At 36.6% G+C, this 24,524-nt stretch overlaps 1 protein-coding gene and 1 non-coding gene across 4 annotated transcripts; one reads left to right on the plus strand and one right to left on the minus strand.

The window, feature by feature from the left end:
- Positions 1-8,963: 8,963 nt before the first annotated feature.
- Positions 8,964-14,433, plus strand: LOC119548480 (proton channel OtopLc). Of its 3 annotated transcripts, none has more exons than XM_037855751.1 (6): positions 10,052-10,254; positions 10,982-11,398; positions 11,826-11,978; positions 12,046-12,263; positions 12,320-13,264; positions 13,756-14,433. In XM_037855751.1, the coding sequence occupies exons 1-6, from the start codon at positions 10,145-10,147 to the stop codon at positions 14,271-14,273; spliced, it is 2,361 nt and encodes a 786-aa protein (XP_037711679.1). In that variant the 5' UTR covers positions 10,052-10,144; the 3' UTR covers positions 14,274-14,433. The 3 variants fall into 3 exon arrangements, with proteins under 3 accessions (XP_037711681.1, XP_037711679.1, XP_037711680.1); XM_037855752.1 differs by having other exon boundaries at positions 10,985-11,398; XM_037855753.1 differs by lacking the exons at positions 10,052-10,254; positions 10,982-11,398 and adding an exon at positions 8,964-9,130.
- Positions 14,434-22,490: 8,057 nt separating this feature from the next.
- Positions 22,491-22,562, minus strand: Trnam-cau. The gene has a single exon. It is a non-coding gene; the product is annotated as a tRNA-Met (tRNA).
- Between the last annotated feature and the right edge of the window lie 1,962 nt (positions 22,563-24,524).

Raw genomic sequence — 24,524 nt, forward strand, 5'->3', positions numbered from 1 at the left:
GTTCCCGTTCGCAAATAAAAAAATACTTTCCCAATTATATTTTTTATGACCTTTTTTATGAAGGGATAATATTTCTATGAATTTGTTCCATTACCTTGACCTTTGCGCCTGCGTCGAGGTATTTCAGCAATCCTTTGCATCACAACTATTTGTGTTGTTGGTAACAGTTATAAATGGTTCGCAAATAAAAAAATACTTTCCCAATTATATTTTTTATGACCTTTTTTATGAAGGGATAATATTTCTATGAATTTGTTCCATTACCTTAACCTTTGCGCCTGCGTGGAGGTATTTTAGCAATCCCTTACACCATCACCTGACTTTATTGAAGGTAACCAACTTTACTCTGGGGTTATGGTACGGTTAGCAATGGGTGGTTTGCTTAATGGGATTTAAATTATCGGTGACAAATTTATAAGTGAAAGTCACAGACATTTTTGGACAAAGGATACAATTGGTCATATAGGTGTGGGTATACACATTTGTTATGGTGATAGAAAATGGGATAATCACAGTGTTTTTTCTTTTTACTGTATTACGCCGGAGTGATTTCAATTACTTTCCCAATTATAGTTAGTTTTAAATCGTTTTTGACATTCATATATTTTGTTCTTTCTAGACATTTTATTGTAGCTTATAACTATAGTTATGGGATGTAAGGCTAGCTAGTTAAGATTACATTTATTAAACCTACATAAGATGAAAGAACATGAAAAATGAAAATGTTTTATTTTAACAATATACTAGTTAAAGTGGATGATATTATTATATATTCTTAGTATCTGTCATTATGAATCAAAATTGTTTATCAAAAGAGCTTCTAAACAGTTTTTAGACAGCTTGTGAACAATTTATTTCTTAATTAGTTTTACAATCACAGGATACATCTTCCCCCAACATAATCGGATATGTTCCTCTAAGATTTATATATCAGTCCTGAGATATTTTGGCTTTGCGATCTTTCTCATGTACATAGCAAACACATTGAAAATCAGAGTGTAAGTTTTTACTTCACATCGAAAGTCGTCTAGTGATCAAGAATTTTTGATCATTCTTAACAAAAGACTATAAAAGCTCGTAGACGTTAATAACAACTAGTAACCAGCTAATAATAATTAGTAAATATCAAGTAAACAGATACTAAACATATAGAAACCCGATACTAAACAACTTGTATACATCTACTAAACAACTTGTATACATCTACTAAACATATAAAACCAGATACTAAACAGCTAAAAACAACTTGTATACATCTAGTAAACAACTTGTATACATCTAGTAAACAACTTGTATACATCTACTAAACAACTTGTATACATCTACTAAACATATAATAACCAGCTAATAAAAACTAGTAAGCAACTAATAGACATCTACCAAGCAGATAGTAACCATCTAATAATAGCTAGTAATCAAAGTCCAAGCAGCTCAACCGCCATCATGAATCACGAAAACGAGATGAGTATTGTAATAAAAGAGTTTATTAAACTTATTCAGAATCGTACACAATGATGCCTTACTCATACAAATAGTATACAATTAGAATAGAACTAGAAAACTAGAACTAGAAAAATAGTTGACAACAAAAACCGATATTACCAGGTCCCAACACCTCTATCATAAACTTGAATCAGAAATTAAATTGAAAGACGCTCCTATGCTAGCTAATGATGCTTTCGAAATATGATATAATTTTATTATGGGTTAGAACAAATGAATGCTTTAAAAATAATCCAACATCTGAGAAAGATTACATTGTGAGACCTATTTTACATCTATCTATGGGAACCAAGCGAAAATCTGCGTTTGGAATAACCGGCATGTTTCTTACAGAGGGATTGAGTAAGAAAATTAATTATATACAAATATACATCAAATATAATTAATTATGAATTTAATGAAATATGTTTACAATAATTAAATATATAACAAAATATTGAATTATCCTACAAATTTTGCTTCTGACTGTAATTAAAACGACAGGTACAAATGAAGGGGAAGTATTTTATTCAATGTCCTTGGGTCTTGGGCATGTGACTTTGATGACGGTCAGGTAATGATAGTTCACTGAAAGTGTGTTTGGCTAACACATCTTAGAAACTTTAACTTGTGTTCTTTGATAATTCTTAATAAGAGACTATAGCATCTCATAATACTTGTTAACATTTAGTAACCATCTAAAACCAAGTACTTTACAGATACTATACAGATAGTAACCATCCAAAACCAAGTACTGTACAGGTACTATACAAAAAGTAACCATCCAAAAACAAGACTAAACAGAAAGTAACCATCAAAATACTGCTAGGTAACAACTAAATACAACGTGTTCAACGTGTCAAGTCCATGTCAATATGAGTACTACCCTAAAAAATTATATATCTCTGGATAATCTTCAAAGTCAATACCTATTAAATTCTGGATGGAGCAGTGGAGATGAAATTTCTACAGGACCCAACTTCATCTTTTCTGTACCAATCAAATTTTGTTGGGATTGGCTGAGGTTTATAAAAAAGTTTTGTTAAATTGTAAACACGAACTAGTGTTGATGCTAACTAAGAATTGTGGTGAATGAATGAACATGAATGAACAAACCAGAAATGAAAAAACTTTTAAACTGAAAATTACGAAAAAAACCTGGAAAGTTCCCCATGTAACTCTGAGCTATTTTGCAAAAATTTAGATGTACGATGTTAATAAAAGTTGTGTAAACCTACCAATCGCATTCCAGAGTTGGGATTTATATGTTAACCCCAAATTGGGGTATGGGAATCAATAGAGCTGAAATGTGAAATTGTCGGTTAACCTTGAAAAAAACCAAGATTTGCCATAATTGGATTTACACTAAATGGAGAACTTATCACAAACAACTTATCAACTTATTCTGAGTCATTTCCATAATAATCTGAATGTCGATTTTAGTAAGAATTAGTATGCTCACCTATATGAAATGTATACAAGATTTCAATCTAGTTACTATAATCGTGAATCAAAACCATTTTTGACCCCAAATGAATTTTAATTGAAGGTCCCTATTGTTGTGGTTGATCTTTCATATCTAAACGAATCAGTGAAAACTGGTCCTATTGATGTGAGAATTTCAATAGAACTGAAGACACCAAGTCATGAAAATACCCAAGCTTACTGTCTCCTTATACATGACCGCTTAGTTGAATATAACCCATTAAACGGACTAGTACAATGAGTTGTTTAACATTAGAAAAATGTTGAAAGATACTGTTTCGATTGATGTTCAAGGTTTCTTTGATAATAATAATAATTTTATTCTAAAGGAAATCGGAATCGTATTCGAAAAAGAACCAAACTTGAATAATAGTTTTTTAATAGAATGACCATATGATTTTACTTTGCTAAATACAAAATCTCGAAAGACTGCAATTTGGTTAACCAATACACATCACAAAATTTTTTGGAACGATGGAGAAAATAGTTTTCCACAAAGTCGAAAGTATCTAAGGACAATTACTAGCGGAAAACAAATTATTTGTAAAGGTGTGGAAAAGAAACGATTTCTACAGAAGTTTTTTGGGAGTCGTCAGCTCATTAATATCGAGGAAATGGTCTGTCCGTCATTAAACAGGTTTAAAGGAAACCGGTTTCCCTATTGTGAAACACACCTTAAGGGCGGGGTTTGTGCTCTTAACAATGCATACATTATTTTGACATTTTTTAAAAGTAGCTCCAAAACAATAAAATAATTTTTATACATCATTTTAAAGTTGAGACTAGATGTGTAAAGACCTACAAAAAAATAAAATTAACAAAATGAAATTTCATGAGGAAATTGACCAATTTATTGAACAATTTAAAGGACAGATAATTGGTCAGCATTTTCAATACCTTCTAAACACAAAAACTATGTTCATGAATCGAGGTGGACATGATCTCAAAACTACGAATTATGGTGAACACTTTACATTTTGTAATCCGGAAATGACGTCGGAAACGTGCGCCTGCTTCTTCTATGCAAATCGCTTGAATCAAAGCAGAAAATTAATTTCTATATATAATAAAAATGTTCACAATACGAAAATAAATGAATAAATATATTATTATGCTACAAAATAAACTTCTGACTTTTTACTTCGAGTTAAATTTACAGGTATGGAGAATGGAAAATATTTCCTTGACTGAGATTTGTCGGCTAGTTGTTGTGCGGTCGTGGTTTCAACCCCTATTATGGGAACGTATTAGAGCTAGAAGTCAGCCATGAGGTCGTTGGCGTGAGACCTATGATCTTGTCAATAAGCGTGCGCCTTCTGAGTTGTGCATGTGTCCCTTTTATTGCGGTCAGGAGGTCGCAAATACTTTGCTGCAGGTGGGAAATGAAAGATCTTGTCAATTTATACACACAATCATACTCAGGTAGCCAATAGGGGACAGTTTGGTAAAAAACATTTCGAGTTTGGGAAAAATCAAAGATTTTCATGTGTTGAATTTCGAGAATGCATATCTTTGGGTAAAAAGATGAAGATGAAAACCTATATAAAATTTCCTTATAATCTCTGTAACCATATTTAAAAGTGTAAGACGAGATTGATGACTTAGATAGACAACATGCATTCAGTTAAAATAAATAATTTTCTGAACGCATTTGACGGAGTTCTGTTCAATGCACACTATGTACGGCTCCAGTTCATACAATCAAAACTCTTTGAATGTGATGGAGGTAATATGAAAATATCTATTCATGGAAATCATATGAACACCTGCGTGTGGAGCAATAATGCAGCCACCGAGGGAGTTGATACTTGTGTATGCCATCGAATTTCGGATTACAAAAAGGAAGCACTCAACATTATGAATATATACTATAATCTTGAAAAAAGAATGAAAATGATTAAATAACATAATAAAAAATGTTCACAATACCAAAATAAATGAATAAATGTATTATTATGCTACAAAATAAACTTCTGACTTTTTATTTCGAGTTAAAATTACAGGTACGGAGAATGGAAAATATTTCATTGACTGAGATATGTCGGCTACTTGTGAGTTGTTGCGCGGTCGTGATTTCAACCCCTATTATGGGAACGTATTAGAGCTAGAAGTCAGCCATGAGGTCGTTGGCGTGAGGCCCATGATCTTGTCAATGAGCGTGCGCCTTCAGGCTTGTGCATGTGTCCCTTTTATTGCGCCTGTCAATGAGCGTGCGCCTTCAGGCTTGGGCATGTGCCCCTTTTATTGCGGTCAGGTAATGGACAGGTGCGCATGTTCGGGTAGCTCTTGCTTGAATCCCTTTTATGACATGTTTATGACCCATTTGTGGAAAGGAGAGAATCTTAGAGAATTTACCAGTTAAACGTTCTGGGGCGGAAACAAAAATGTGTGTTTGAAAATTTTTCACATCTGAGAATCATTAACTTGTGAGATTTATTTTATTGGGGTTCTTTTGATTTCTAAATTAATTTTACAATCATAGAAAATATTATTCCTCAACATGATCGGACATGTTCCTCTAAGATAACCATCTTTGAATACTTTGGGTGTGCGACCTTTCACACGTGCACAGCAACACCTGTGATAATGAGGCAAAAGGGTACGTGATCACACCTTTCCCCAACATGATCGGATATGTTCCTGTAAGATAACAACCTTTGGATACTATGGTTGTGCGACCTTTCTCACGTGCACCTTTCTCACCTGACTATTAATTGCACATAATGAGGGGAAGGATACATGATCAATATTGTCACATTGGGGATTTGGGGGCGATGGGGGCAATTAAGTATACTCTTTATAGACATGATCGTGACATTTTTATGAGTTCAAAATCCATTAAAATCACTTAATTTATTGGATTATGCTAATTGTCCCAGAACCCGCATAGGTTAATGAGGGGGAGGGGGGGCTTGGGGCCATTAATATGCTAATTGTCCCAGAACCCGCGTTTCCCTACTACTGGCAACTCAATTTTCTGCCAATGGCTTACGTTTTCGGCCAAAAAGGCCAAGAAAATATGAAAGGTAAGATACAATACCTATATTTTGTGGTGAAGTGTGATAAACCTTTTGTTACGATTATAAAGGTATATAGCAGATGTTAACCTACTCATTCTGCGGTATGGTTTGAAACGATTTTTATTATCATTTTTCGGCTTTAAATTTGAGCCAGAGCCAGAGCAACTTTCATTAACAAAATTAACGTCTTATCATAAATTAGAAACCTTGAGACTGTCCATCTGCCGAGGCAATTTATTCGTCACCTTTTTTCTTTTTTTCTTCCCTTTTCCCATTTAAGTCGAAAGTCCTCTTTTGGCATGCATGAATGCATTTCGAGGGAAACTCAAATAGAACGCAGATGAATGAATCGGCCTGAAGTGAAAGGTAAGCGCGTGAATAGTTGGCTGATTAAACGAGTGCCTAAAACACTTAACAACTGTTGAAAGTGCCCTCGAAATCCTTTCGATTTGTCGCAGCGAGTTGAATAAATTGAATGCTTTTTAGCAAGTTGAAGGGTTTATCTATAGCGACCATAATGGGTGCAACAACTTGGCTCCTTTACAATTTTCCATCCAACGTGCCAACACTTTTTGGCCACATTATCGCACTCTATTTAAAACACTCATACGCAGCGCAGGCCAATAACTGGGCCATCATTTTGGCACATAGCTGATGCTTTCATTAGCCCGGTCTGCAAAATATTAGCTTGGTTAGCAGTCAGCAGTTGGAAACACCATTTTCCCGAAATTTACCCAGCAATGAAAGGTAAATATCATCTCTATTGGCTGCCGGAAAATGTATTTTTACCATACCATGTAGTTGCAACTGTTGTAACCCCCGTCTTTAATGACGAAAGCCACTCAAAGTTCGACATGCAATTAATGGCGCTGGTCCAAACTGTTTCGGTTACCTCAGTTTACCTAGTGGGCACCACCACCGGGCGGCCAGATAAATCTCCCTCTGCATATTTTCTCCAGGCGAGCGCAAGCATAAGTTAAAAACTTTGCAGCAACAGTGCCATGCCAGGCCATTCATTAGCATGCAAATTTGAAAATTTATCAGCTGGTGGTTTTCGCTTTGGCACACGGGAAAAAATACTTTCTTTAAAGGGCTAACTAAAAAAAAAAGTATATCTCCTTATTAATTTATTTGGCAAACTACTTAACAATATTTTTAAATTATCAATTTTATTAAACATTTTTAATGACATTCATTTTTAATATTAAACTTATGAATATACTTACAACAAATAAAAATTCTTCGAAATTTAATGATATTATATCAAGGATTAAAATGAATCTTTTTTTATATATCAAAAATATTTTACTTATAAAAGCCTGTAAACCATATATAATATATTATTTGGTTGGTATTTAGTTAGTATTTGAAAATCCGCAATTATCTTGTGTGTTTGATATTTAATTATTGTTTTCACAGTTTTCAATTTTTACATAAATTTTTTAAGATTAGCCGCTTTAATCTTAATTTTGAAAAGGAACCTGTTCACAATTAAAATCCTATTTTTCTTGGGTGTAGTTAAACTTCATCTCATGGTGTAGGTCCTGGCTTTGGTCCTTGTCTGGGTGCTCGTCCTGCGAGCGGAACTTTCCCACACTCTGGGCACTTTTTGGAGCGGGGACCGCATCTGGTTCGGTGGAAGTGGAAGCTTCACTAACTGCATCAGCTCACATGACAAAGTTTGTCGCACAAATTATACACAGATCGAAATCGAGGCCAGCCGGAGGATTCTCCAGACGTATGTTGGTGGTCGGAGGAGCAGATGGTATGGGAACCTCATATTTATGGCCATGACCTCGCAAATATGCTCAACTACTTTGCTTTGATGGCAGTTGGCCTCACACATTGTTGCGGTAGTTCAATAAGTTGGAGAAGTTCAAATGAATTGTCTCCTTTTCGAAATGACAATCAGAAATATTTTAAAGAAGGACTTTTTGAGTAAAGATAGGTACTACTAATATGAATATATAAATTTAAATATTTTTAATTAAAAGTTCATAAAGACCTAGTTTTTATAACTTAATATTTTAAATGTAATAAAGAGAATGCGTATTTCGGCTAATTTGTATTGATTTCAAGTGCCTGTGGCAATTCGTGTTTATCTTGGAATTAAAAGAAAAGTTAAAAAGTCAATGTTTGTAAAGATTTTCTTTGTTATTATTGCCCTCGGGATAAAGCCTACGCATTATTATTTTCATGTTTGGCATTTGTGTGAATATTTTAAAGAAGAAATGAAAATTTGTAGAGCAGAGATGGCATTCATATTTCTCCAAAATGGTACAATTTTGAATTTTACTTTAATCAGACTTTCTATAGTTATGATTCATGAATGGTGACTGATCTGAACAGTTACGCATATCCTATTCAAAAGTTACTTACTTTAAAATTACCACCTGACGCGCTGGAAATTATCTTTAAATTACAGGCCATTTTATTTTAGTAATGGTGAACTTGCCCGACTTCTGTTGTTAGCTCACTTTCTTATCGGGCAGTCCAAAGTTTTGGCTGGAAAATATTAAGGTAAAAACGATAAAACAAGAATGTATATGTTTTGGCAAATATTGACAGAAGTTATTGATTACAAGCGTAAACAGAAGCGTGGCCTGATACGATTGCACTGATTTTAAGCAAACTGATAGTGGCAATAAATACTGTTTTCCAGCCATTCGAAAGAAGTGCTTACTCAACTAACATACAGGGTCGGAATGGTGACCCTTAAAAAGATAACGAAAGGCAATATATTTACCTTCAGTCCGCTACTGTCTTGGTTTTTGGAACCTTTGCTAGTATCTCGGTATTAACTAACCACAAATTTACGCGTTCCAGGTCGTTGCCTATGTATATGTTGGCATTATGAGCATGAGGAAGACCCCCTAGATAAGAATCGATGTCTGGCTTGGTTTTCAGTTTTTCGAGAACTGTGGTGCCATCTGCACAACTTTTTAGCGGGTTGGATTTATTACACTACCATGTACATGAACGGAGATACAATTTCAGCAGAAGAATAAGTTATTTGTATCTGAAGTTTTAATTAAGAAAAGAAAAAAGATATAAAAACGTGCAATATAATATATTGTGGCCTAATTAATGGTTGACCGCAACAGTGGAGTTCAATACGAAAGAATGCCGACGGTTACTTTCAGGTAAAAATAAAGATTTATAAATATAAGTGCTTTTATTAAAGTATTATAATAGATAAAGACAACTTAAGTCTAAGATTTTAACATAACTCTTCGTTGATAAATGGTAGACCACAAAATGAAAACCAAAATATATGTCATGCACTAAAAATAAAATGCATTTTGATCTAATTACTTGAACTTGCGAATTTTCGTTATATATTTTACTAACTAAATATGGCGTACCAAATTCACACTTGAAGGCGTCTGTCTGAATCGTTTACAGACGCATTATAGATGTGTTAGGTCTTTCATAACTTTTTGGTTTTTAACACTATCACGTAACTTTCTCTAAAACTGATGAGTCAGCCCCAAGGTTTTCCTTTTTCAAAGCCACACAGCTAAGGTAAATACATTTTTAACGTCACAGCTTTACAATTAACGAACTCATTGAAATATTTTGAGGAGTCCACAATGAAATTGACTCATCTGGGTAAATATTTTCCTATCCTGAGATCGGCAAACAGTGTTGACCCAGTAAACAAGTCAAGAGCAATAAGGTCTAGACTGACAGAGATAACCGGCAAATTTTGCTTTGGAAAAGCAGAACTTTTTACAATCCACTCTGTACACGATAATTAACAACATTGACAAGTTTGTTATCGGATTGTAACAGATTTCAAATAAAAACCAAATACATACGATACCAAAGATGTTATATACAACATGCGTATATTCCGGCCTCTCTGATGAAGTGTAAATAGGCTAATAAATTAAGGCAATAATAAGACTGCAATAGATTTATTTACACACACGGATCACACTCGTACTCGTACGGTAAAAATAGCAGACTAATAATAACGCTAATCAGTTAGTCAAATATCGTCTGGCCGACAATTGGAGTAACTGGCTCAAAAACGCCTCAGTCTTCGCAGTGACACGAGTCTGTAAGGGCGCGGAAAATCGCGGTCTAGGAGATCGCTGATCGATCGCTTTTTATCTGTCGGATTTCATATAATACTGCGCATCGGCACGGAAATGTCGCTAATTAACTTGAAATCGAAAGATATGTACAATGAACCGATTAACCTATGGAGGACCAAGCAACGAGTCCATTATCACCACGATGTGATATCGAAAGGAAATGAGTTAGTTTCGGATTTAAATGCTCAACTGCAGTGGCACATATACACAGTGATAAAAAAGTACAATATATATTCGCGAGTGTTTGTTATATTAATCACCTTTGAAAGTCTCTTAATCTGAAAACCATTCAAATCGTAAAATATAATCTCGTAAAAGGTTTAATTTTCCACAGTTAATTTTTCCATTCTTAATTTTGTCTGGTTTATATCTTATCAAAACCATATAGATGTCATGCTTTGACATCAGCTCTTTGTCGTTATTTTTTGGTGTGTGAAAGCTCTGGCTCAAAATTCAGACACTGATTGCAGACAACAAAGGGAAAACGTGATCACTTAATGTTTGTGTAAACAGTGAACACTTATCTATCTGTTGATTGATGAGACAACGCCGAATTTTATCTATCCACTTATGTACAAATTAGAGGTATTTCCAAAGGAACACGCGTGCTTTTCTCAACCAGCTGAGTGATTATATCCCCATTTGTGGGCAGAAATCGATCAAAAATCAATCAAAGCTGCAAAATACTTAAGATGTGTGTGTGCAATTCTTTCAGGGTCAGGTTGAAGACTTAAAATTGGTAATTCCAAGCATGAGAATGCAAAGTTGAAAAAGAAAATTCAGTTCTTCGGAAAGCATTGAACCTGTCGGGGGTTTCAGTGTGTATATGTGCCACTCACCGCGGAAAAAAAGTCCTTGAGCAGCCTCTGATTAATTTTGATCCTTAAACAGCAGTCACAGATCCTCCGATGCCTGTGAATACATAACTATAACTGCGCCAAAGAAGTCATCGTTCTCCAGATCCCCGCCGAACTCCCTGCCCCCCTCGGTACCCGGAAGTCCGCGACACTCGGTGGCCGCCACCTCGAACCAGGTGGTCCGATACGCCAGAACCTCCTGCGATCACTGTGGACACCACAGTATTCCGGTCATGTCGCCGCATCCCATCTCACCGCTGGCCAAGTCCCAGACAAACCTGGATCTCGTGGAACACGCCAGTCAGCGGCAGGCCCTCCTCCCACTGCCCACCATACCGATCCACCATGAGGACTCCGCCTGCACCCTCCAGGTGTCCCGGAGGCCTTCGCTGCTCCTCCAGGAGATCCTCAGGAAGGACGGATTCCTGTCGCCAAGGAGCGCCAAAAATGGGTACTTTTACGGTTTATGAACTGGAGTGTTCTTCAAAGCATCATCTGTTTAACAATAGTTTCTAATACCCAATCTTATGATTGATTATGTTATTATGTTGTAACATTTAAAAGCCATTTATATAAAAGTCTGAACTCCGCAATTCGTTTAGGAATTTTTGAGACTTCAAGTCCTTCTAAAATATTTTTATAACATTAACAATATTCACTTAACACTATGTCTCAAATATTTTTGAAAATTATTCCGTTGTGGATTAATATAACAAAAAAAAAACATTTTGTAGAATATATTATATCTTAGCAGATATACTTAGGAACCCTTACTCTCATACATTTAACGTTAATTATATTTAAAATTCTATATATAAATAGGTGTTTTCATTGAATACCAGTATCTAATTCTGTATCATATCTTTAATATTTTCTAGTAACCTGCAGGGAACAGCGAGCGGCAGTACAGCGACCATAAATATCCAGAGCGGAACCACAAGTGCCAGGAATGGATCCACGGCCTTTTTCGACAATGGAGCCAATAGTTATCATGCCAAGCAGCAGAAGGAAAAGAACCGACGCACAGGCAAGTAAGTTCTTACAAATTCAAATAAGGCCAATTTGCATTTTACTAATGTGGTAGAAATATATTTCCAGCGATGCCATAAGTTCAGCGCTGTCGGCAACCTACTGCAAACTTTTGGTTCTACTCGGCGTTTGTCTGCCCATCACAGAGGTTATATCCGATCAGATACCGACCTATGTGTACCAGGGATTCTACGTGTACCTCTATGTGGGCAGCATACTCTTTGTGATTTTCCTGTACATAAGTGCCTTCCGAAATCGATCACTTTTCAATGCTCTCAAGGACTATCGTAAGATATGCCTTTATTTAAGGTAAATTTTTGATAGTAAGAATATATATTTTCAGATGAAAAGAACAGCAATGTGCATCTGAAGCATAAGGTTACCCATTTCGGCAGCTTTTACCTGCGAGTGGGAGCCATTGCCTTTGCCATTGGCACAATGGTGTATTCAGGTCTGGAGTTTGGCCAGTTTTTCGAGCTGAATGGCCACCCAGGATGTCGGGATGTCTTCGTGGCCATAACGCCCATCTGCCGGATGGTGCTGTGCATCGTCCAGGTGCAGTTCATCTTTCTGAACACTACCTACATGGACATGGCCCGGCACAAGGTGACCTCGAGATTCGGCCTGATGCACATGGTGGCCACCAACCTGTGCGAGTGGCTGTATGTCCTGGTGGAGGAGACCAAGCACGAGATCTTCCACATTGGCCAGCACGAAGTGGATCCCGCCCACGACCTGGTCATCCACAATAGCACCGCTGGTAGAACCGATTGGTTGGCGGTCAATGAATCCCTGCACCATCACCATCCCCTCCATCCGCTGGACACCACCCTGCTGACCAATGTGAGCTCTATTATTGCGAACGCGACTGTGGCTCCTTCGCCCACGGCGGCTGCTTTTAGTGGGTGCTCCCGCACCACCATCATGGGAGCTCTGGTCCAGCAGCTGTCCCCTTTCCTGTTCCCCTGCACCATCGAGTACAGCCTGATCTGTGCCGTAATCCTCTTCGAGATGTGGAAGACGGTCAAGTCCATTCCGGACATCGACAAGACCCGCAAGAATTCGGTGAAGCCAGTGGCCGCCAAGCCCGCCCATCACTTCTCCGTGGATTGCTCGCAGTCGCACAAGGGTCTCTTCTTCGGCATCATGATCATTGTGATGACCATCATCTCGATGATCATGTACTTTGTGCTGTACACCCAGCCGGGATACGAACTGGTGGCCACGCAGGAGGTCACTCTCTGGGAGACCTTCATGTACTTCATGTGCGCTTCGGCTGTGATAACGGGTGAGTACCGAATATAGGGAATAACTTTAGATATAAAATCTTTATAAATAAATATTTAAGGTAATTGTATTAACTAGGATTTGAAACACTTATAAAGGCGTCTAAAATTATGCAACTAGGTATTTAAAGTCCGGAGTACATTGATACATTAAATGTACTACATTCCAAAAGGCAATGTTCTTTTTCCATTGCGTGATTTTAGATACCTTTTCTAGTGATTTGAAAGTCTTTGAGATTTCTGGGTATATTTTTTATAGATTTTCGGAATTTACTTACATACTACTTTTTAATAAAATTAGGTTGCGTTTCCTTTAGTGCTTGTTTACAGGCACAAAACACTAGTACAGGTGTCTAAAAGTATGCAACAATTTTTTGTCCACTTTGAGAGATCATATTAAGATATTGAAAAGGATCATTTTAAATAGATCTTAGAACTATTTTATGATTAGGTTTTTCTTTTTTTTATTTATGCTACTTATTTTGTTTTACAGGCATGATCCTCATGCGCGATCTGCGCTACATCAAGGACAACAGTGACGACCACCACTCGATGGACCTGGACAATCTGCTGCTGATTGTGGCCCAAACGGGGGTCTACTTGTACGGAATGTTCAGCATCCTGGGCAGTTACTTTGCCAAATGGGACACAGTGCCCGATCGCGTGGAGGGCATCATAGCAGAGGTATTTGGTGTGGTGCAGACCTCACTGCAGACCATGTTCATCCTGCACGCCAGCCATCGGAGGTGCAAGGGGAACAAACAGGTGCGGAGGAAGCCGGGCAGGGAGATCATCACCTTCCTGCTGGTGGCCAACATAGCCATCTGGTTCGTGAACACCCTGATCAAAGGACGCGCCGTCTTCCGGGAGACCCATCTGGAGTTCTTCGGCGTCTGGGGCTGGACGATCATCACCCACATCTCCATGCCGCTGGCCATTTTCTACCGCTTCCACTCCACCATTTGCCTCTTCGAAGTCTGGAAAGTCACCTACAAGGCCAAGGCTCATTAGTTGACCCATACACGCCTGTTGATTAGTTTTCTCTAGCTTTCCTTTGACTAAGTTAATTTAAAACTCAAGCGATTTCATTCGAGCATTAGTTAATTTATGTATAAGTGCGGAATTTGTTGACATTGCTTGCACAAAATAAAGATCTTATTTATTCAGCGAATGGTTTTGATAAATATATTTCTTAATTTTGAGTGTAACGAGTATTGAATCGCTCTGGCCTTACGTAATAATTATTTACCTTTTAGTTATCAGTTGAGGTGCCAATTGATTAAACGGTCATTATGGTTACCTAACTTCAAGTGACACTTTAAGATGGTAACAAATTTGATTCACTGAATATATGGCTATACTTGTTGTCAACTTAAGTCTTTTCTAAATTAACTAGTTCGATTTAAGCTAAAGGCTTTAACAGCCAAGGCAAGAAAAACCTTTAAATAAATCGTTGGTTCCGGTATATGTGATTTCCTTACAAATTGCCCTGATTCATGCACACCCCATAAGAAAGCGCGTGCCCCAAAAGCAAAATCAGGTTCTCGTGTATCAAATTTATCGTGGCTCACATAAATCTTGAGGCAGACAATTGACAAATCGGCGTTTCCGTTTCCTGTTGCGTATGCTCGCCTTAGAAAAATGTCAAAATGGGGCAACGATTGAAAGGAAGTGAAAGGGGGGCGGTTAAAATGCGACTGTCTCATGGGCATAAATTTGAAACGCCCCAAAACACATGAGCCGACATTGATGTGTCCGGGTTATTTTGGTTAAAGGACCTTTGAGCAGAACATTTGAGGTAAATAAAAAGGTATTGAGCCGTGATGTTGATGAATTGGCGCATTTAAATTATGTATTTATGGGGAAATCAGAAAAATTGGTATTCAGGTGGCTTACGCAGCGATAATAAACGGGCAATTTGGGGTTAACAAATCGAGTGATGTATGGCTTTATCACGTTCTTCTGCTGAACACGTGATTGGAATATTTTACATAGCGAAACCAAACAATCAATTTATATAGTAAACTTAAAACCATTGATACTCCATAATTAACATTAAAATAATAAAAACGGGTAAAAACAGCCAGGCAATAAACAAATATTTGCTTTTTAATAAAATTCTGGTCACGTGCAAAAAAAGTTAAGGCCAACTCAAACACAGGACGAATCCCACGTGTCTCACACGTGACTTATGCGAATTTAAGATGCAATTACCGAGTAAATAAAATAAAAAGAGCGAGGTGCCATCCAAGCAAGTAATTGTGCTATTGTCATATATCATTTTTGAGTAAGAGAAAGTATTTTTAAATGACTAAGATAGCTTTAATATAATACTTTAAAATCTAATATTTAATAGTACATTAAATGCAACCAATTTTAAATTTAGAAAAGAATTTCATCTTTCCTAGAACCAATTAAACTCCCCTTAAGTTGAAGCAGCCATCATAATTAGAAGTCAGTCGCAATTTTCAACGGAAACGTGCTAATTGCAGGTTAAAGAGTAAGAAAAGTACAAAAAAGTGAAATGAGGAAACTAATTAGAGGGATGCTAAGCGAATTGGAATGGCAAAACATTCTTCATTGTATATTAATCTGTCGGGTAAATAATGCTACAGAATACCTGCTCGAGTTCAAGTTCAAGACGAAGGAACTCCATTACAATGGGTTCCAAGGGGGCAGTGGTAATGTCAACAGACGGCCACGATTGTCAACATTAATAAATCAGCTGGGGAAAAATTGCAGTCGATGGCACTTTTTATGATGCCATCATCAACGTGCCGACTGCTATTCCAGATGTCAAGCCCTCTGGCCCCCCCAGCAGGAAAATAGAATCGGGAAAAGAGCACGGAGGACTTTTAAATGGAAATGACGCGGAAACGCTAAGGACAATGACGGACGTCGACGTCGAGGATGACGAGTTTTCAGTTTTCAGTTTTCAGCTTTGAAGCTGATGGCCTCCCGGGCGTCTTTCCCTGACGGAAATGACATTTCCATGGAGTTGACACCGCCAGCGGAACCGGAAATTTAAAAACAGGCCAAATGGCCCAGTCAAACTGGCAAACAACTGACGAATGCTAATCAAGATGGGAAGTGGGCGAAGGACGCTGGACTTATTGAGGTTGGTTATTTCCAAGAAGAAAGTGGCATCTTTGTCATCAATTGACCTTAATTTAGGTACTGTAAAGTGCCATCAAGTTTCCTTAAATTTTCTGTTCCAATCGCTTGGTAAAATTGTTAAGAATCATTATTCTCTCTATAAAATGTTCTCAAATCATGATTTTCGAGAAAAGAGAGAGATTGAGCCTAAAATTACTCTGGGTAGGGGCAAGAGAGCTATGTGCGAAACTCTCTCAAATAAACAAAGAGAGCAAAATCAAAATATAATTCTGTAAAGTGATCAACATTTCATATCTACTTTTCGTTCTGTGCAAAAATACACATTAATCTTATTTGTTGATTGAATGTTATAGCCAAATAGTTAGACGGTCTTTTATTTCTCTTACTTTTTAAGTAAGTAATTTATATCTTACATGTCGTAATCCTTTTAAAAAAGCTTGAAACCATTCTTGTAAATTTTTCCTTGCCTTTTCGTGATTTGTTAAACATTTTCTAGGGCAATCAATACAAAGTCCATTCCCGGCCTTTCAACATATCGCAACTTCATATGGAGGCCAAAACTTTATGCACTGACTGGTTGGGGCACTGAAAATTAAGTTTTGAGTGGCTGAAGCGTTTTTTATTTGTTCGATTTGAAAATGAATTTGAAGTTCTGCCAAGTTATTCCAAGCCGAGAAGTTCTAAGTCAGATGTTGTTGTCGAAAGTTGCTCGCAAGCCGAGTGAAACTTTTGGATGTACAGAATTGAAATCTATCAAAACTGCTCAAAATCAATTTGAAAGAAATTTGGATACAGCTGCAACTGAAATGGTGCCCGGAAAATGTGAGCTCTCTAAAAGCTTTTTAAGCTGCAACAGAAATACAGTTGATGAAAATAAAACCATTTACTCCCCATTAAATGAAACCGAAGAGGGACGAGCATCACGTAGATCGAAAGCATTTTTCCTGTCTTGAAACAAAACGTGTTCCTGGTGGCAAATCTTTTGAGGTCCCCTCGGTTTTCCCTCTTTTTGCTACCCCGAACACGTAAGCCACGCACATGGATGGCTAAAGACATTAGAGCGACACAATTAACCTTTTTAAAGGAGGATGTCAACAGTTGGTGACGGGTTGTGGTGTCATGTGGTTGGGTTATGGGATTGGGATTGGTAAGGAGCTTAAGGGACAGAGAAACAAGTGATGGCCCTTCAAAACCTTGTAAAGAAAATTTAATGTGGATAGCATGCATGAATGTTTAATACAAATATACAAACATTCAATAACACAAAAACCACTTGAAAGGAAAATGATATCATTAAAAATTTAGCTAATAAAAAAATATATACAAAATATATTTACAATAGATAAAAATATACATAAAAATTCCAAATAAAAAATGTTGATAAACATATATGTCCGATTAAAGTATCAGCCTTAATTAACATTTATATTAACACATTCAAATTATGTTCAAGAAAATGTATTTTAGCCCACCTTGACTGCAATTTCCATGAGGGTAAATTAAATTATGCACTGGGCCGGGAATTTAATACAAACGCTTTCCTTGTTTTTTCGCAAACACAGTTACGCAAATATGGTAAAATTTTAATAAGACTCCAAGGACAGCTGGAGGCACTTTCAATTTGTTTTCAACGACGAAGGCGAGGAACTCCCTTTCCTTTTTATCTGCCCACATAGCAAGCACATGAGACACTTTTCCCACTCGAAAAGTCCACAAAACACTCTTGAGGGGGTAACGTAATATTTTTTGTTGAGTGGAAAATTAAACACAAGCTTATCCCTGCGACGAAAAGACTAAAATATCATATTGCAGCTTGACGGTAATAAGATTACTTTTAAGATTGAAATCCTGGCGCCTTAAGTTACTGCAATCGGCTTAAAAGTCGAAAGATGGAGTTCGGATTTTTGGATTAGCCGAAACTTAAAATGCAGCTATCAAACTTTAACAAACCGCGCAAAAACAGTTCCCTAATTGGGTATAAAACTCATTTTTATTTTGCAGTGGAAATTGACATTTGCTCCATATAAAATTTAGTGGCCATATCTAGTTATTGCAATTCTTTTTTATGTCCATATTTTACGACAGTTGTGCTGTTCTCAGGGGAACTGGAAAAAATATTCAATTGCGATGCAAGAAATGCGCAAAGCTGTCAATCATTGTCACTGCTTTTTTTTTTTATTTCACTTCCGTAACACATGGCGTATGAATGATTGTCGGAGTAGGTAAACTATAGGTATAAATAATGAAATAAAAGCAAATGCTGCAAATGACAATTCTAGGGCCAATAAGCCTGGGCACAAAAATCACCAACTGAATAATGAAAACATATCCTTAGGTGATTGTCCCACAAAAGCTCACTCGTATATCAATTTTATGGGCGGCCAAATAAGTTTCTCAACGTGTGAAAAATCGACCGAAGCGAAAACAAATCAAAATACGCCCAAAAGCCAGCCGAAATAATTCCTGTTCTCTATTTTTTTTTGGCTTCCTGTAAGATAAATGTGGCGAGGATAGTAATAAAATATTTATACAAAATCCCTAAAATCTCAAATGCAGAATAGAGACGCTTAGGTGCTGGCTCTTTTTGTTCTGCCATTGTTCCAAACCATTGACATGGAAATTTGATGGAAGGTTCACATCACGTATACGCCCCGGGGACGTGCCAAAATTGAAACTTTCGCCGGTCAACAAATGTGACTTTTTGGGAGATTTATACTATAAATGGTTTGTTTGATTTAACAGCAGCTGCAGGAAGGATATGGTTTTCGATTTGAAATAACCACATATACACCATATATAGTACACGATTTATTTGTATTAAAGGATACATTATAATACATCTTTCAAAGGTCCCTTAGTTGGGTAATTTCTTGGCCAGCTTCGCCATCATTCTTTTTCTGGCCAACAAAGCGCGGTTATTGGGTTCCACCTGGGGTACAACGTGGCTTATCGATTTATTGGTTTCATTAGATGATTTGTTGGATTTTTTTCCTTTCCTGGTTTTCACAGGCTTTGGTTTCATAATTTTGGGAGAAATCAGTATAGTAGACCTTCGTTGTGGAGGTTTCTTAACCTGAGGAGTATTAGCATTACCAGCAATGGAAGTTGGTTTTACTGATGGAGTTATTGGTATAGATAGTTTTCCAAAAACTGTTGGACTATTGGGTACTTTTTGGGATGCGTTTCTAAGAGCTCTAGGAGACATGGGTGTCACACAAGGAGTCATAGTACTTAACCTCATTAAACGTATTTGTGCAAATGTTAAGGCAGTAGCATCTAATTCTACATGAGAAGTAATAGTTAAATGTCGTCTATCTGTTCGCCGAGTACCTGAAAATGTAGGCAGCTCAGAAAATGTACGTAGTCTTTGTGTAAATGTTAAGTGCAATAAAAAATCGGAAGGTCGGATTCCTCAGGATTTGGATCCTCGGAGGGCTAATTTATTTATAGGAATGTACCATTATTGGATAAGATATGTTACTGCCACTCACCTCTTTGATTACTGTACTGTGCACTGCCGGCATGTCTGACTTGCAAATGACAACGATTCGAACTGAATATTTTACTCTGTCCAATGATATTTTAACTTTGATTGCTTTGTCCCGCCTGCTTGTTTCCCCACAGATACAAATTTTGCTTTTAAAGCGTATTCCCAATTGTCAATTGCATGCCGAGCTCAGCCAATTGCGAAACAAAAACCATACCACAAAATATTCTTTATTGTTTTTCGGTCTCTCAAAGCACTAAAAATTCATTCAACTTCGATGTGCTCTGCCGGAATTGCAACTCCATTTTCATCAGACTGAGTTTCTATGGGGCATGAATTATTTATTTACAACTGCACATGGTGCAATTTTGTATTACCAGTTCACTGCCTGGCGGTAAATTTTGAATGAACTTGGTTAGTTCGACTTGCAAACTGGAGAGCAGAAAAATGGCTTCTATGAGGCCTTGACTCATTTGTCATGGCAGGAAGCTAAAGTTACACAAATATTTTGTTACCAAAAAAGATCATAAAATTGGATCATGTAAGGAGGTTTTAAGGATTGACTTTTGGTAAACCAAAAAACTTATAAATCTAATTAACAATTTCCCGGTTACCCAGGCAATCAGTCTGCATTTAATTATTCCATAACTTTTGTATGCACTTCCTTATCGCATTTTGTACTTGTGCAAGCAATTAACTTTCTTGTTTACCCACATGGCCAACAAATTTTTGAAAACCCTTCACCTAATGCTGTTTTTATAGCCACCCACTTTGTGTGCTATCTTTTCCCATTCCCTTTTTTTATTTCTTTATTTTGGTAGCTACATCCCAGTGGTGCCATTAACGTTTTTTCCATCATGTGCCTGGTTTTTGCAATTTAGATAGTTGAATTTCGCCAGTGCTGCACTTGGCACAAGCCAAAAAGTTTGAAGGAATTTAAAATTATTTAAATTATTTGCCAATTTCCGTATTAGTTAAATATTTCCTTTTTAAGATTACTGGAAAAATCACAAAAAAAGGATAGATCGGAAACCCTTTCAGGATATTGGACACCTGCCACACTCAATTAGCTTCCTTCCGATTGAATTAAGCTGTTTTCCCTTAGCCACCGCATGTTGCATATTCGACATGCCATAAATATCAACCCACTCAATTTTGATGTCACAATCACTCTGGCTTAATTTTTTCATCATCCCCCCTCCTCGGAACTCAAATGGGCGTGGCAGGAACAACATTTACATATGGCATTTACACTTATCAACATTATGTCGGACGACGCCTGTTTGTGGTTATGTGCCACACATTCGGGTTAACATTGCGTATGAATAATTGAATATTTCTTGTTTTTGCTCTACGCTTTTTGCCCGTTGTTTGATTAATTGTGCACACACAACGTGTGCTCGTGCTGGGTAAAAAACGAGATGGCTCCATCACACTTTAAGGCCTCGGACAGCGGCAGATGAATACAATTGCATTTTGACCGCAGAACGACCGGCAGCTGACCTAAAAAAGCTTACGATTGGCAGGTGCGCAAAACGAATATTAAGGCTCAAAGGCAGCAGCACAAAAACCATGCCAAATATTGTGTAAACATGGCTTGCTCAAAGCCGAAAAGGTCGGAATTTTAGTGGGAAAAGAGCTACGTTTTACTAAAATAAAAACGGTTATTTAGAGTCCACATTTTGGAAAACGGAGAAAGTTTAGAAAATAGTTTGAAATTATAGAATAGGCAATAACAATATTTTTAACATTTCTTTAATACTAATTTCAGAACTAGTTAAATGTCCCAAGCTTCTTTTATGCACAATAAGCCTATCTGTATTTTTTTAGATCTTTAAATTTTATTAAAACATTTCAAAAAGTGTTTTTCTTACCCGTGAAATTAATTTTAATAATTCTTTAACAACCAAGTCTAAGAACAGAAGTGGCGAATGAGGATTATATGATTTTCATTTTCCTAAATACATTTTTAAATGTTTCTAGACTCGGTTCCATGGTAATTCCAATAAATATCAGTTGAATTTAAGATCTCCCACTGGGAAATTCAGCTGCCACAACTTCGATTTGCATTTGGCCCCGTAAAGGTAAATTTCGGTTGAATGTTCTGTCGGCGAATGGAAAATGCAATCGACAAGCGCTTTGAAAGGCAAGGAACTGCTTTTGTGAGCAGTCAAAAGGCAGCAATAAAATTACTTGCGTCACAAAACGAGCAGGGAATCCGAATCGAATTGCAGGCAAAGATAAAAAATGCCAGGCACACATACGATTATATTGTACGTATGCATGAACATGCAGGTGAATAAGGGATAAAGTCCTGATTAAAGATTTGAGCTTTCAGCACAATTTGCATTTGCCGGCCAATCTGCAGAAGAAAGGGATTAGGGAAATAAGGGATTTCTGGATTTGAGGCATTCCCTGGAGCAAAATCTCAGAGATTTATTATATAATGCGCTTTGATCTCCTATAGGAATTGGATAAAGCATGCTTACCTTAATGCTCATTTATACCCGTTACTCGTACAGTATTATATGTTCAATACATAATAGCTTGCTTTGCTGTTTGGTGTATTAAACATTAAAAAAAATATGTTGTACAAAAAAAATTATAAAAGAAAAATATTGTTATAGCAGAGCAAGGTTTCGATCCTCGGACCTCTGGGTTATGGGCCCAGCACGCTTCCACTGCGCCACTCTGCTTATTGGGAGTTGCGTATATTATTATCCAAAGGGTTATAACTTATAAGGGTTGCAGTGCCTTGATAATTTCTCCAACTTAATCCTCCAATCCAATCAGAATTTATACACCGTAAAGAAAACTGGATTATTTGTAATCCAATTTTTTTAATTAGCTTGTTTTTTGATATAAATAAATAATGATAATTTCTCTGAAACAATTTTGGATAATAAACAGGTTCTCAAATATTATCACTACTTCACTATTTTATAACTTAATTTTTCCATTAACTCCTAATTTTCTGTTTCGCAAAATGCTCTTTGACGAGCATTAAATTACACTATTCATCTCGATATACAAACATCTTGAGTTCGTAAGTTCAAAAGCCCAGCTATAAATAAACCTAAGCTGTCATAAACGACTATTATGTACACATGTGAAGCTTGTCATATTTTTAAAAGTCTCTAACCCCCATAGTGCAGTCATTAAAAATAAATGTTTTATGACAAGAGGAATTATTTCTCAGCAAAAATTGTCAAATACAATTTGGCATATAATATAATAAAATGATTGAAATAATACACAATTGATTTATAACCTAACTACATCAAGTGGACTCTTTACTAATTTATGATTTAAGTATAAACAAATTCAATTGAACGAAAATTGTATTTATTTTTCTCGTTATGAATGTGGCCTCTGGCAAGTGTTTGATTTGATTTACTATAATCGAATTATGAATGAATGTGCATTATAAAACAGTAAACATGGCAACGGACAAAAATTAATACAAACTAATTTAATTAAATTCCTTTGTTACGAATAGGCATAAATTTAAGAATACAAAATATACCGGAAGTGTGGTAGGAAGTACCGACGGGAAACCCATAAATATAGACCATTTCCTATTGATTACGATGCATTTGGAAAATTAAATCATAAAAATGCAAATTAGTGTTGCTCAGGCTATAAAAGGCAATAAACGGGCGGGCATAAAAGTTAAATGAAGGATTTTTGAATAATCTATTTCCCATAAAACGGAGATATTTCTTGAAGACAACAAGTTATAGCCCACTTTAAAAACTGGCCTAATTGATTACTTTAGATAATGGCATTCAAACTACACCCATCTGCTGACCAGCTAATGATCATCATAGCAAGGTTATTGCGTGTGGCTCATAAATTAAAAAACAAAACTTTCGTATTCCTTTTACCCGAAGACTGACAGCTCCATGAGCGATTGCAAAAGTTTTCCTGCTTATTTTTTTACTTTCCACCGAACAAGAAAAAAGGGAGCAAGCTTTTTAAGTTGAACAGGCGTGAAAGCCTTGTAAAATATCTGTCATTGAACGAGAGGACCACAGCACAAGTTTCCTTAAAAAGTTATTGTCTCCAGCTCTCACAAATTTGAATATTATTTTAAGATCTAGCAGGGACTCTAACCAAATAATTTAGGTACACTTGATTTTCCAAACTCTAATTAGAGGACTCAGAGTGACCTGTCCAGATTTGTCAATTTCCCGTCTCAATTTCCTGTGGTCACGCACAAACCACAAGTCTTACCTTAAAGCAGGATATACATATTCGTAGCCAATTAGGCACTACGAATTTGTGGCCAACTCAAGACGATGACCCTAAGTACATGTGATTAACTAGTAAATAATAATTTCTCTAAATTATAGGAGTAGTATTGCAGCACATATTACCAAATTAGTAAGTATCTTGTAGGTAAGAGGTTGTCACAGAATTCTCTAGGGCTTTCAAATCACATTTATAGGCGCCTAAAAGTATGCAGTGAACAAAATAAAGTCTTCTGTTCGATTAAAAATATATTGTTGCATACCTTTAAGCACTTATTTTAATTAATTTAAAGACCCTAACATAGCATAGATAGAGTTTCTAAAGGCCAAGTTATTTAAAGGCGCTGAAATATTTTGTCAACGGAGAATGCCGTCAACACCATCCTTGTTGCCAAGTTGAGGCCG

The sequence above is a fragment of the Drosophila subpulchrella genome, chromosome 2L (genome assembly GCF_014743375.2).
Source record: "Drosophila subpulchrella strain 33 F10 #4 breed RU33 chromosome 2L, RU_Dsub_v1.1 Primary Assembly, whole genome shotgun sequence".
Lineage (NCBI taxonomy): Eukaryota > Metazoa > Arthropoda > Insecta > Diptera > Drosophilidae > Drosophila > Drosophila subpulchrella.